The sequence below is a fragment of the Acomys minous genome (genome assembly GCF_964271855.1).
Source record: "Acomys minous genome assembly, chromosome: 1".
Classification (NCBI taxonomy): Eukaryota; Metazoa; Chordata; class Mammalia; order Rodentia; family Muridae; genus Acomys; species Acomys minous.
Genome location: NC_140483.1, coordinates 61,505,653 through 61,518,148, shown reverse-complemented (window position 1 = coordinate 61,518,148; position 12,496 = coordinate 61,505,653). Strand labels below are relative to the sequence as shown.

At 47.0% G+C, this 12,496-nt stretch overlaps 1 protein-coding gene across 2 annotated transcripts in view; it reads left to right on the top strand.

Moving 5' to 3' along the window:
- Positions 1-8,788, top strand: part of RAB3GAP1 (RAB3 GTPase activating protein catalytic subunit 1) — a 64,602-nt gene extending 55,814 nt beyond the window's left edge. The window contains exons 20-25 of one of the 2 annotated variants that reach the window (XM_084783822.1): positions 2,783-2,879; positions 2,973-3,076; positions 3,391-3,506; positions 3,924-4,026; positions 6,478-6,498; positions 7,254-8,788. In XM_084783822.1, coding sequence (XP_084639948.1) covers positions 2,783-2,879; positions 2,973-3,076; positions 3,391-3,506; positions 3,924-4,026; positions 6,478-6,498; positions 7,254-7,490 — 678 coding nt within the window. In that variant the 3' untranslated portion in view covers positions 7,491-8,788. The remainder of the gene's footprint in view (positions 1-2,782; positions 2,880-2,972; positions 3,077-3,390; positions 3,507-3,923; positions 4,027-6,477; positions 6,499-7,253) is intronic. The other variant, XM_084783823.1, reaches the window with a different exon arrangement.
- Positions 8,789-12,496: the final 3,708 nt, after the last annotated feature.

Sequence of the window (12,496 nt, the reverse complement as noted above, 5' to 3'; positions counted from 1 at the left end):
GCTTGGAGTGATGTATCCGAAGCTCTGAAAGGTGACACCTGTCAAATCAGACTACTATACCCAAAACCTGTCTTGCACAGTTGAAGTTTAAACTCCACATGGTAGCCAGGCGTCATGGCGCACACCTTTTTTTTAAAGATGTATTTATGTGATGTATGTGTATGAGTACACTGTCTTCATGCACACCAGAAGAGGGCATTGAAGCACATTACAGATGGCTGTGAGCCACCATGTGGCTGCTGGGAATTGAACTCAGGACCTCTGGAAGAACAGCAAGTTCTCTTAACCTCTGAGCCGTCTCTCCAGCCCACAGTGCACACCTTTAATCCCAGCACTTGGGAAGGCAGAGGCAGGTGGATTGCTGTGAGTTCAAGGCCAGCCTGGTCTACAAAGTGAGTCTAGGACAGTCAAGGCTACACAGGGAAACCCCGTCTTGAAAAACCAACAAAACACACACACACTCCAAAAACCAACTCCACATGGTAAAATCGGACTAAAAGGGACATGAGGTCAGTAGGGATAGACTTGCTGTGTCCTGAGGGGAGCTGCAAGGAGGCGGGGAGAATAGGTGACATAAAAATAAATTGCCCAGCCACGGCTACACAGAGAAACCTTGTCTTCAAAAACCAAAAACCAAACAACAAACAACAACAAAATGTATACATGTATAAAATTTCAAAAGAATATTTTAAAAAATCAGTGTGATGGAATTCTTGGCCTCCATACCAGCCCCCGAGACAGATACTTGAAGGATTCATTTTGACTGAAGATAAACACACCCACAGAAGGCTACGAAAAACCACACTTTAGTGATAAGATAGAGATGAGTAGGAAACCAGTACTCATCACATGGTGCTTAGAAACTGGATATCCACGTGTAACAATGAAACCAGATCCCTGACTTTCACTGTGTGTGAAAATCAGCTTCAAATGGATCAAAGAGCCAAAACTCTGAAACTGTTAGAAAAAGTTAGGGGAAACACCTCAGGATACAGATCGCAGGTAAGGACTCAAGGCACTCAGGAAGTAATGCCAACAGTTGATGGTTGAGACCTTATGAGACTGGAAAGCGTTAGAAGATCCTCCATGTCTCAGAGAAGATGCTGTCTAGAACGTACAAAGACCTCAGAACTAAAGAAATCAAACAACCCCATCTGAAAATGGGCCAACAACACAGTTCTCTAGATAGCAGCTAGTAGAGCTTTTATATAGAGAAATGCCACTCGGGAGATGTAGTTTTTTCGTCATTAGATAAGCGAGGACAATATAAAATAACTAGCCATAAACTTAACAGTAAACACTTAAAATCTGAAGAAAGCCTCAAAAGCACCTGAATACATAGGACATCATTAAAGTCATTTTACTTTCATTTGATTAATATGTTCACATATAATTAATTACATAATTAATATGTAATTAATAATTACAAGGAAAACACCAAAAGATGTTATTATGTAGCCGGATTAGTTGATGCTAATGCTCATTTGGAAAAGTAAACCTAAAAGCCTCAGCCTGGGATTGACACACAGTTGGCTGTAAATGGACTTCTTTAGAGTGGTGAAGAACTGTTAAGTGTTTGGCTGTACTACCGACTATACCGTGCTGGGATATGTTTTCTGAGTGAGTGAACTCTACTTTATAATAGGCATGTAAAAACAGCTCAAGCTAGGCTGAAAAGAACCAATCATCAGGAAACAGGACTGGCTTCTTGTGTAAACAGTGTGGTATTAGTGCTTTAGTGCCCTACTGAAACAGACTACTAATTTGTAAATCCATGTAGAAACTCAGCATGTAGTAAAAATGGCTTCTCAGTGTCTCTATATCACATAGTGTAGGGATAACTAGATAGCTGTTTTGTGAAAGTCACATGACATCCGTAGTCAGAAGCAGGGAGGAGTGTGAATGCTGGTGCTTGTTTTTTTGTTTTTGTTTTGTTTTCAAGGCAAGGTTTCTCCTTGTAGCCTTGGTTGGCCTTGAACTCAGAGCAATCCACCCGCCTCTGCCTCCCGAGTGCTGGAATTACAGGTGTGTGCTGCCACACCCTGCTTCCACTTTCTTTTTCTTTAGTCAGAACTCCAGCCTGTGGGGCGGTGGCACTTACACTTAGGGCCAGGTTCATACTTTAGCCAGCCTAGTTTAGATAATCTCTCGTGACAAGCCAAGAGGTTTGTCTCCCAAGTGACTAGCACTAGTAACCATCACATTCTAAGCCAGAAATAAATAAAAATCTACCACATTAAGTGATCAGACTATTTAAAAAATACGTGATTTTTTTAAGGAAGAGACTCCATCTGTCTTTCTGCATTTGAATGGACATAGAGACCAGGCAAACAAGGTGTAGGTGCTACCGCTAGTTGGTGCTGACGCCCATGAACTACTGCATAACCCTACTGTGAGATTTACTGCTGGTGTCTACAGGGAGGGTCCATGGATGTTTACAAGAAGAAATAAGAGTTTCTACTCTGTAGAAGATCAAGTTACAAAACAATATTTACACAATAATTATTAGTGTTTATATCCAATACCCTAGGAAAAAAAATCCTAGGTTGAAACACACTGCTGTGAACTGTCACTTGGTATTGTGACTTATGGGTCATCCTTGTTCTCTTTGCCTGTTCCTAATTTGCATGTGTAATGTAAAGACTTGAAACATTTATGACAGTAGTTACTGTGGTTCCTAAAAGCAGCAGACCCTCACCTCTGCCATGGCTGCTGCTGAGCCGAGGCCAGGCTTCTGGGGATGCCACCTACAGTGTTTCTGTGTCCCCTGCGTCTCCGTCAGGTGCTGCACTACCTGGCCATGCAGAAGCCTGCAGACCTAGCTCGGCACCTCCTGCCCTGTGTGATTCATGCAGCTGTTCTCAAGGTAAAGGAAGAAGGTAAATGTCTCCATTGAGTCGTCCCGAAGTGCATTTCCAAAGAGATGGCTTGGGTGTCGCTTTTAACCGTGGCTTTGATCTTTTTATATGTAGAAAGCCTAGAAAACATTCCTTCTGTTAAGAAGATTATAAAGCAGATCATAGCCCATTCCAGCAAAGTTCTGCACTTCCCCAATCCCGAGGACAAGAAGTTGGAAGTAAGTGTGTGCTTGCCAGCGTCTTGCCAAGACCTCCCCACACCTGGCAATCATTACTTCACAATTATTTAAGCTGTGTTTCAAATGTTCTTTTTACACTTATTTATGGGATGGTGCAGATGGTGTGCATGCATGTCAGCATGTGTGGAGGGCAGAGGACAGGAATTGGTTCTCTCCTTCCACCCCCTGACTCAGGATGTCATGGTGGCACTCACCCGTCCCTGCTGAGCCACCTCCCTGACTCTGAAAAGGGTTTTAAGGGCTGTGCATCTCTGCCGTCTCAGTGCTTCTGCCTCCCTTCTATCTACCCCTAGGAAATCATCCTGCAGATTACTAATGTGGAAGCTATAATAGCCCGAGCCCGCTCCCTCAAGGCAAAATTTGGAACTGAGAAATGTGAGCAAGAGGAAGAAAAGGAAGATCTTGAAAGGTACTGTTACATGTGTGCCTCAGTTTGTCTGCAGGAGGGCCAGCTGCTCGACTTCCTAGAACATTAAGAGTTCTGAGAGATGATGGTATGGTGGGTTGTGGCTATAATCCCGGTACTTGCCAGGCCGAAGCAAGAGGTTACCTTGAATTTAAAGGCCAGCCTGGGATACACAGTGAGTTGTTGAGGTTAGCTGGGGCTGCCCAGAAACACAAGAAGAAAACAAAGAGGCTCTGCCCCTCTGACTAGAGACAGAGAAATACTGAATTCTCTTCAGATCAGAGCTCTGCTAAGTTCCCACCGGGCAATCCTGTCACCCCTACTTTAATATGGGTGGGTTAGGAAGGTGTGTCAGTGGAATCCACCCTGGCTGAGGCTCCGGCTGCCTGAAGCACCTCACCCTTCCCTCTCCTCCTCTAGGTTTGTCAGCTGCCTGCTGGAGCAGCCTGAAGTGTCTGTCACTGGGGCAGGAAGAGGACATGCAGGCCGGATCATCCACAAGCTGTTTGTGAACGCTCAGCGGGTATGTGAGAGCACTCCTTGGCTGCCCGTGGCCCAGGGCTCTGTCCCAAGGCCTGGCTGACAGCACAGAAGGAACAGGCCCCAGGACTTCTGAGGCCTGATGTCCTGGGTTAAGGGAAACAAGGAGTGTGTTCAGACTAAACTATGGAAACTAGAAGGCTCTGGCACCCATTGCTCTAGAATCTGGTGGGGACTTTTAGCAAGGGAAAACATGTTTATAGCCTCAGTTTCTGACTAGCTGGTAGTAGAGATTGTCTTAAAAGGAAAAGGGTTTCAGGCTGTGAGGACTGTGGAAACAGGCTCAGTACAGCAGGAAGTCCAGCTTGGAAAATGATCTTCGTCATTCTCTCCACTTGTGAAAGTAGGAAGTTAAGTTATATAGCCCCTCCTCTATTGATTAGGGATATTGTTTATACATGTGCACACACAGCCCCCCAACACACATACACACATGCACTTGTGTGCAGGTGCTACCCCCTTGGGGGACATTAATATCAGGGATCCAGGTGAAAGTACTAAGATGTACATTAAATATACTTTTCACTGTCATGGGACAAGATGACCCTAGACACAAGAACATTAGCTCAGCTTTCAGATAGTCATTCTCCACCAAGTAAGACTTGTCCTTGGTGCACACATGGGCTTTGTTAGGGTTACTGTTGTTGTGATAAAACACCATGACCAAAAGCAATTTGGGGAGGAAATCACTGAAGCAAGTCATACTGAACTCAAACTGAGCAGGAACCTGGAGGCACTAGCTGATGCAGAGGCCATGGAGGGGTGCTGTTTACTAGCTTGCTCCCCATAGCCTGCTCGGCCTGCTCTCTCATAGAACCCAGGGCCACAACCGCAAACGGCTGAACCCTCCCCATCAATCAGTAAATAAAATGCCCTACAGGCTTCCTTATAGCGGGGTCTTACGGAGGCATTTTCTCAATTGAGGCTCCTTCTCAGATGACTATAACTTGTATCAAACATGGCCTAACAGTTGCGTAGTCCTCATTGAAAAGTTAATATTATTTATGGGGTAGTTCCCTAAGTTTAAAAATTTCAAGCTAAAGACCAAATTATTTTATTTGTGTATAAATTAGTGGCTTCTAGGAAGCAATACTCCTCTCCTTGGTTTTCCCCTGTCTTCTGTTCTCACATGCTGTGTACCTCCACCAGCAGAACACCCAGAGGCTGACATCCCTGCGGCAGCCTGTTCTCAACAGTGATTTTTTTTAAAGAAAATCATGAGTGGCGCACACCTTTATTCCCAGCACGCAGGGAGGCAGAGGCAGGAGGATCTCTGTGAGTTCAAGGCCAGCCTGGTCTATAAAGTGAGTCCAGGACAGCCAAGAAACCCTGACTTGAAAAAAAGAAAAAGAAAAGAAAAAAAAGTCATGAATTAAGAAATGTCGAGAGACTATTGCTTGTTTGGGATGGTCAGAATTGTTTCTCCTGAACTGAATAGTCTCTTCAGCTCTTCTCCTAACTGCTCAGAGGCTAGGAAAACAAAACAAGTCAGCATTTCAGTCCTGGTAGCATTTAATATCTTACATACCAATTTGTGTTTCTTCACTCAGGATATTCTATGCTTTATTGTTTCTACTTATACTGTTTATCATATCTAAGAGGAGGATGCTGTCTTTCCAGGATCCTCCTCCTGGACCTAAAGTTGTGAGTGTATCTCACATGGTACAGATTCTGAGTCCAGCTGATAGTGAGTGCTTTCAGGGACCTGAGCTTTAACTCAGCTCTAGCTGTCTGGTCCCGTGAACTATTGAGTGTTATGTAGCTTTTCATGATGAGTAGATACTTCAGATCAGTTTTACTAAAAAAAAAAAAAAAAAAAAATGGAGATTTAATTATATTTTAGGCTTAGCTGAATTTTTATAGCATACATTTCCCAAAACCTACGTGGTGGAAGAGAATCCACCCTGAAAGTTGTCCTCTGACCTCCACATGTGTGCTGTGGCATAAACATGTGCATGTGCATGTATGCACACTTCCCTCAAAAACCCAAAATGTAAAATATTAAAATTATGAACTTAATAAAGTTGGCTATGATTATATAGGTTTGGGTATGTATGTATGTATTTAAATAGAATTCAGCAAAAATGCCTGATTCTGCTTCAGTCTTTCTAAATTGAATTATTCTCAGACACCTTTCTTAAATGTATGGTTTACCTACCAAGCCACCTTTTAAAATAGCATCTTTTTTAATGAGTTAGGTTTTCAGTCATGCCCTCATTTAATGACCTGCACATCACCCATTGGGCCATCAGATGCATGAGCCTGAGGCGCTGGCCATGTCAGGAGTCTGGTGTCCTTGTGTGGTTTTGTGCACCTTTGATGGAGTCGTACCCCACAGTGCATGCTGTTCCTGAACTGACCCTGAGTCCGCCCAGCTCTTTAACCACCTCACTCGTTCCCTTTCATCACTGTTTCTTTTCTCACCTTCCTCAAGCTGACTGAATCTTCTGATGAGGTAACAAATGGCCTTATGTCCCTCAGTTCTTCGTCCGTCCCCATGCCTCTAACGTCATAAGGTCATCTTAACTAACCGCCTCTCTAACCGGCTGGATATGGCATCCCCTCTTGCTGTACAGCTTACCATGGCTTCATGGTTCCATTGCCCAGAGAGTTCTCCCAAGCACTGGAATCATGGGAGGAGGACAGTATTGAGTTCTGGAGGCTCCACTTGGGCTGCAGTCTGAATGTAAAAGCAGATGCCCTCATCCTTGAGCACTTTTCCTTTGTGGCCGTGCCACAGGCATCTGTTAGCTCGCTGTCACATTAGCTGCCCAGCAATCAAAGCCAGTGTTCCTGGTTCTAATTTGGCAAGAGAATCTGAAAAGAACTGATTGAGAGAGCAGAGATTTAAAGGGGGAAAAATCACCTTTCCAGACCTAAGAGCAAGTCGGCCTGGTTAACATCTAACTCGGACTTGAGTCACTGCCTGAAGAAATGCAGACAGCAGTGCAGCTCCACCATTGCTGAGGCGCCTTGATGCCCTCGCTTTTCAGAGCAGAGTGCCCAGCGCCCACCCTCTGCCTGCTAGTGCTCACGCTCTCTCCAGCTTCCTGCTTTTCCGTTTCTGTTCTGAGCAGCCATAGCACACGGTGAACATAATGCATTTCCAAGTAACGCGGGGCCTTTTGTGTGTTTCTCGTGTGTATCCATCGCCCTTAGGCAGCTTAGCGTTCAACCAGCTCTTGAATGTGGCTTTTGGTTCTGTTCAAGGCTGCCGCAGTGGCTCTGCCAGAGGAGGAGCTGAAGAGGCCGGGCTGCCCAGAGGAGAGAAGACAGAACTCAGGGTCCGACTTCCCACCTCCTGCGGGCCGCGAGCTCATCCTGAGGGCCACAGTGCCTCGGCCTGCGCCCTACTCCAAAGCCCTGCCACAGCGCATGTACAGTGTGCTCACCAAGGAGGACTTCAGACTTGCGGGTGCCTTTTCCTCAGACACCTCCTTCTTCTAGGGTAGGAGGGGAGGCAGCTCCTGCCATGGGTACCCCAGGGCCACCAAGACGACCTTGTCCAGCCAACAGCAGGAGTCACACCAGCATCTGGAGTCATCTCCAGCAAGCTTGAGCCAGAGGGATAAATTTGAGGTGTCAAAGACTTCTGCCAGGGGGAGATGCCCTGTGTGGGGGAACCACACATCAGCGGGCCTCTCACCTTGAGGGACAGAGTTTGTTCATTCTCCTGTGACAGTCATCTGTGTAAACACTTAGTGGTTGTCCTTATTAGGGTCACATATGCAAAATAGAGTGTCTGTCCACTCTGGGTAGTTTGCTAGTAGCCTTTTAGTCCCAGAATCTGTGTTTTTAAACTGCCATGTGGCATTCTGTTTATTCAGTCACCTGCTGGTCCGCTTTATTATGGTATTTGATGAACATTTGACTATTCTAGGAGAAAGACTAGAATTTCAGTTCTGTTTTTCCAAGTCACTGTAACCAAATATATTCAGATCAATCTCTACATGAAATGTGGCTGCAGGTTAGCAGTGTGTGTGTATGTGTGTCTGTCTGTCTGTCTGTCTGTCTGTGTGTGGATCGCCTTGTCCTGTTTGTTGCACCCCTGCTTTTGCACTTTACTTCTCTGTGCTGCTGGCTGGGGCTGGTATTTGGTGAAGTCCTATGAGGAACGTAGATCCCCGTGCGGTTGGGGAGCTGTAGGTGATGTGCTGAGGCCAGGAGTGCGCAGAACTGGATGGCGGCTCGGCGCTTGTAGCCTTGTGATTGCGGCTGAAGCCCGCAGTGCAGGACTGAGGGCACTGTCCTTTGTCCTTTGTGCGGCTCAGCTCAGGATGCATTAAATGTGTCGCTGCAGGACCTCTCTTTGATGATTGTAAATTATTTTGGGAACTAAAATTCCCACCTGAACCCAAAGTAAAAAAATAGTTATGCTGAAGTATAAATTCTGCCTGTGTGATTTTTAAAAACTAATAGAACTGCATAAACCCTGTGTTATTTTTGTAAAAAAAAAAAAAAAAAAAGACTATACATTTATCTGTATAGTGTGTGCAGATGTGTCTGTCCATGAGTAGGCGGGGCCAGCTGCCGACCCCTAGGCCTCACAGCACTCTCCTCTGAGGTGCTGGGCCTTGCCTCTTAGAAACCCATAGACACAGGCTGGGGCCGGGCCACCATGACAAATGGAAGATGGTTCCCAGGACAGTGTCCATGTGCTTTCCCTGGTATTGACGACAGAACTCTACAGTGCGGAGGCTGGTGGAAATGGCATTGTTTAATCTAATAAAAAGGACTGGTGTCTATGTGGTTACTTGTGTTTTTCCCCGAGAGTGCTCTGTTACTTCACCTAGTGCCTGCTGGCCCAGCTCTTCCTACTGTTACACTGCCCGTCATTTCAGACATTAGCAAATGCCTGCTGTGTCAGTGCTGTGCCAGTGACATGTACACAGATGCTACAGCGCGCAGTGTGCTCTTGTCCTCTGCCCTTCATGAAGGCGGGAAGACTGAAGTAAGGCCACAGGAGCATAGTGTAGGCAGCCTAGGACAAGTCCATGAAATAGGAAGCATAGAAAACTCTGAGGTGTGCTTAGCGATCCTGCACGCCTCGTGAGCCCACTCATCACTAGTGAGGACCGTGGAGGGTCCTGAGGAACAGTACCTGGAGCTGAAAGTTTGAAAAAAATCTGAGAGGAGCACCGGCTGCTCTGGTGGAGGACCAGTTTCAGATTCCAGCTGACAACCTTCTTTAATGCAGTTCCAAGAGCTGACTCTCTTCTGACCTCGGATCACAGTCATGCACATTACGCCATCCAAGCACCCAGGGTCTGTAAAGTGGCTGTCCAGATGCTGCGCCAGCTCAGGGCGTCACCAAACGCAAAGCTCACTTACGGTCCCAGCGGTCTCCGTCCATACCAAGCACAAGTTCACACAGCTGCCAGGGGTAGAGGGGAGGAAAGGGAGGGAGGGAAGGACAGTGGCTGTCTCAGTTTCCTCTTCATGCCTTGGGCCGCTGGTCTGTGGAAGGATGCTCCTGCCCCATTTAGGTGGGTTCTTAGCCCTTTGGCCTTTCTGTAAAATCCTCCCAGACTCGCAGGGCTTTGAGTTACTAATCTAGTCACTTCTCAGTCCAATCATGAATAAGCTACTGCCCCAAGCATCCTGAGCCCCCGTAGTCACCTGTGCTGTTGGGGGACGGCATGGGCCACTATGCTGCGACCAATCCTTTAGTAGCTGACCCTAGGCAACTTTTGTTTATGACAAGAGACAGGTGGCTTCTCCCAACCACCACAAGGACTCAGTGGACAGTGAGCAAAACTCCAAGTTCATAGCCCACGAACCGTTTTGAGTAAGTAGTGGGGTTTAAGGACCATTGATTTACCTTCCTGAACCCTAATTTTGGCCAGGTTTAATCTTTGCCAGAACCTTATTCTTGGTAGCCACTGTCACTCTCCTACAGTATCTTGCCTACATGAGACATGGAAGTAGTTTTAGAGAGTGACTCTTCCAGAAATTCTCCGCGCTCTGGGGCAGTGAGGGAGCAGAGAGTGGTGGCAAGGACAGGTCTCTGGCTGTCGCATAGTTTACCTGAAGGCTCAGAAGTGAGTCCCAGTGGCACCAATGCCCTTTTTACACAAAGCCCAGGGATTCATTTATTTGTCTCCCTTAAAAGGATCTTGGGCTGCAGAGATTGCTCTGAGGTTAAGAGCACTGGCTGCTCTTCGAGAGGACCGAGGTTCAACTCCCAGAACCCCCCCATAACAGCTCACAACTGTCTCTAATCTGACACCCTCCTAGACATACATACATACATACATACATACATACATACATACATACATACATACATACATAAAAATTAAAGAAGAGAGAAGCGGGTGGTGTCTTGCCAAGGCTGGCCCAGAACTTTGGCGCTCCACAGATCCTCCCGCTCTGACTCTGAGGAGCTGTGTGAGGCCAGCCATGACCCCATGTACTTCCAACTTCTGTTACTCCTGGGGAGGGAGTGACAACTACTGTCGTCCTATTAAGGTAAATCCCGACTCCATGCAGTGATTCACACAAGAGAAGGGGCCAGACAGATCCAGGGCAGGGTCAGTTCTGTTCACATGGAAGTGCTGGACGAAGCTTTTACACCGATGACAAATGGTCATTTGTCACTTGGCTAACAAAATTGTGGTCAGAGGCAGAAGGCTACCTAGCGATTCTGGCTGACAACCAAGGTGGGGTGCTTGCTGTCCACAGCTGCATCTCTCCAGCAGGACCAGGACAAAGGCAGGCCCTTAGGCTGTCCAAATCTTGGTGCAGTGACCCCTTACTGCAGACCAATGCACCCAGGAGGTACCACTACCCAGCTAGACCATTAACCACCCCAGGGTGTAATCTGGCATGATTCTGGAGGGGAGGAGAATCTGCTCAGCCCATAGGCTGCACAGCTAAGTGTTGCCAGCAGAGGCTGCTCTGGGGGACATCAGACACTTCCAGTAAAGGTCAACACCAGCATTAGCCACCGAAAAAACTAGACAGTCACACCCCAACATCTCACCTCTTTTTGTGTGAGATCTTGAAGCTGCCAGATGAGAGCACAGATTTAAAGCACCTCAAGATACAGGTACATGCAAGGATTCCTTAGACAGGACTTGAACACCACAACAAATTATTCTAGCCGGGTGTGGTGGTGTACGCCTTTAACCCCAGAACTCGGGAGGCACAGGCAGCAGATCTCTTTAATTTGAGGGCAGCCTGGTCTACAAAGTGAGTTCCAGGACAGCAAAGGTGACACAGAGAAACTCTGTCTCGGAAAACCAAACAAAACAAAGGCACAAAAAAAGTTATCCTAATAATTGACATATAGGATTATGTATAGCCAAAAAGTTTGTACTGCAAAGCAGGAGCTTCAGCAGTGTGGAGAGGGTTTTAGGGCCTTTAGAACCTATGCTTATCTTTTTTTTTTTATCTATCTATCTATCTATCTATCTATCTATCTATCTATCTATCTATAACAGCCCTGGCTGTCCTGGACTCACTTTGTAGACCAGGCTGGCCTCAAACTCAAAGAAATTTTCCTGCCTCTGCCTACTGAGTGCTGGGATTGAAGGTGTGCACTACCATACCCAGCTCGCTTTCTGTTTTCTCTCTTTCTCTCTCTCTCTCTCTCTCTCTCTCTCTCTCTCTCTCTCTCTCTCTCTCTCTCTCTCTTTCCTTTTTGGTGCTGGGGATGAAACCCGGGCCCTTGCACATGCTGACAAGCACTGTATCACTCAGCTACTCCCAAGAAAAACAGCCTATGGGATGAGAAAGACATCCTTGCCAACTTACGCATCAGACAGGCAATCAATATCCGAGCTGCATAAAGACCTACAGAGTTCAGGCTGCAGAGATGATGGGTAAGAAGCACTGGCTGTTCTTCCAGAGAAGAAGGAAGGTCCACAGCAGATAGAGCAGATGTTCTAAAACCCTCTTCATATCACCAGGGGGACACAGTTCAGGAGCAAGGCACGGGAGATGTCACCTCACACACAGGGGCCAGGCTCAGGGAGATGTCACCTCACACACAGGGCCAGGCTCAGGGAGATGTCACCTCACACACAGGGGCTAGACTCAGGCAGATGTCACCTCACATACAGGGCCAGGCTCAGGGAGATGTCACCTTACACACAGTTAGGCTCAGGCAGATGTCACCTCACAGGGCAAGGCTCAAGGAGATGTCACCTCACACACAGGGGCTAGACTCGGGGAGATGTCACCTCACACACAGGGCCAGGCTCAGGCAGATGTCACCTCACACACAGGGCAAGGCTCAAGGAGATGTCACCTCACACACAGGGCCAGGCCTCAGGGAGATGTCACCTCACACACAGGGGCCAGGCTCAGGGAGATGTCACCTCACACACAGGGGCCATGTTCAAGAGTTAGGCAGGAGGAGCCTGCGTCTTACCCACAGGAGCCAAGCACACTGGTAACATTCCAGTGTGACACATGGCTGACTGGAGTGTAACTGTTACAACTCTGGA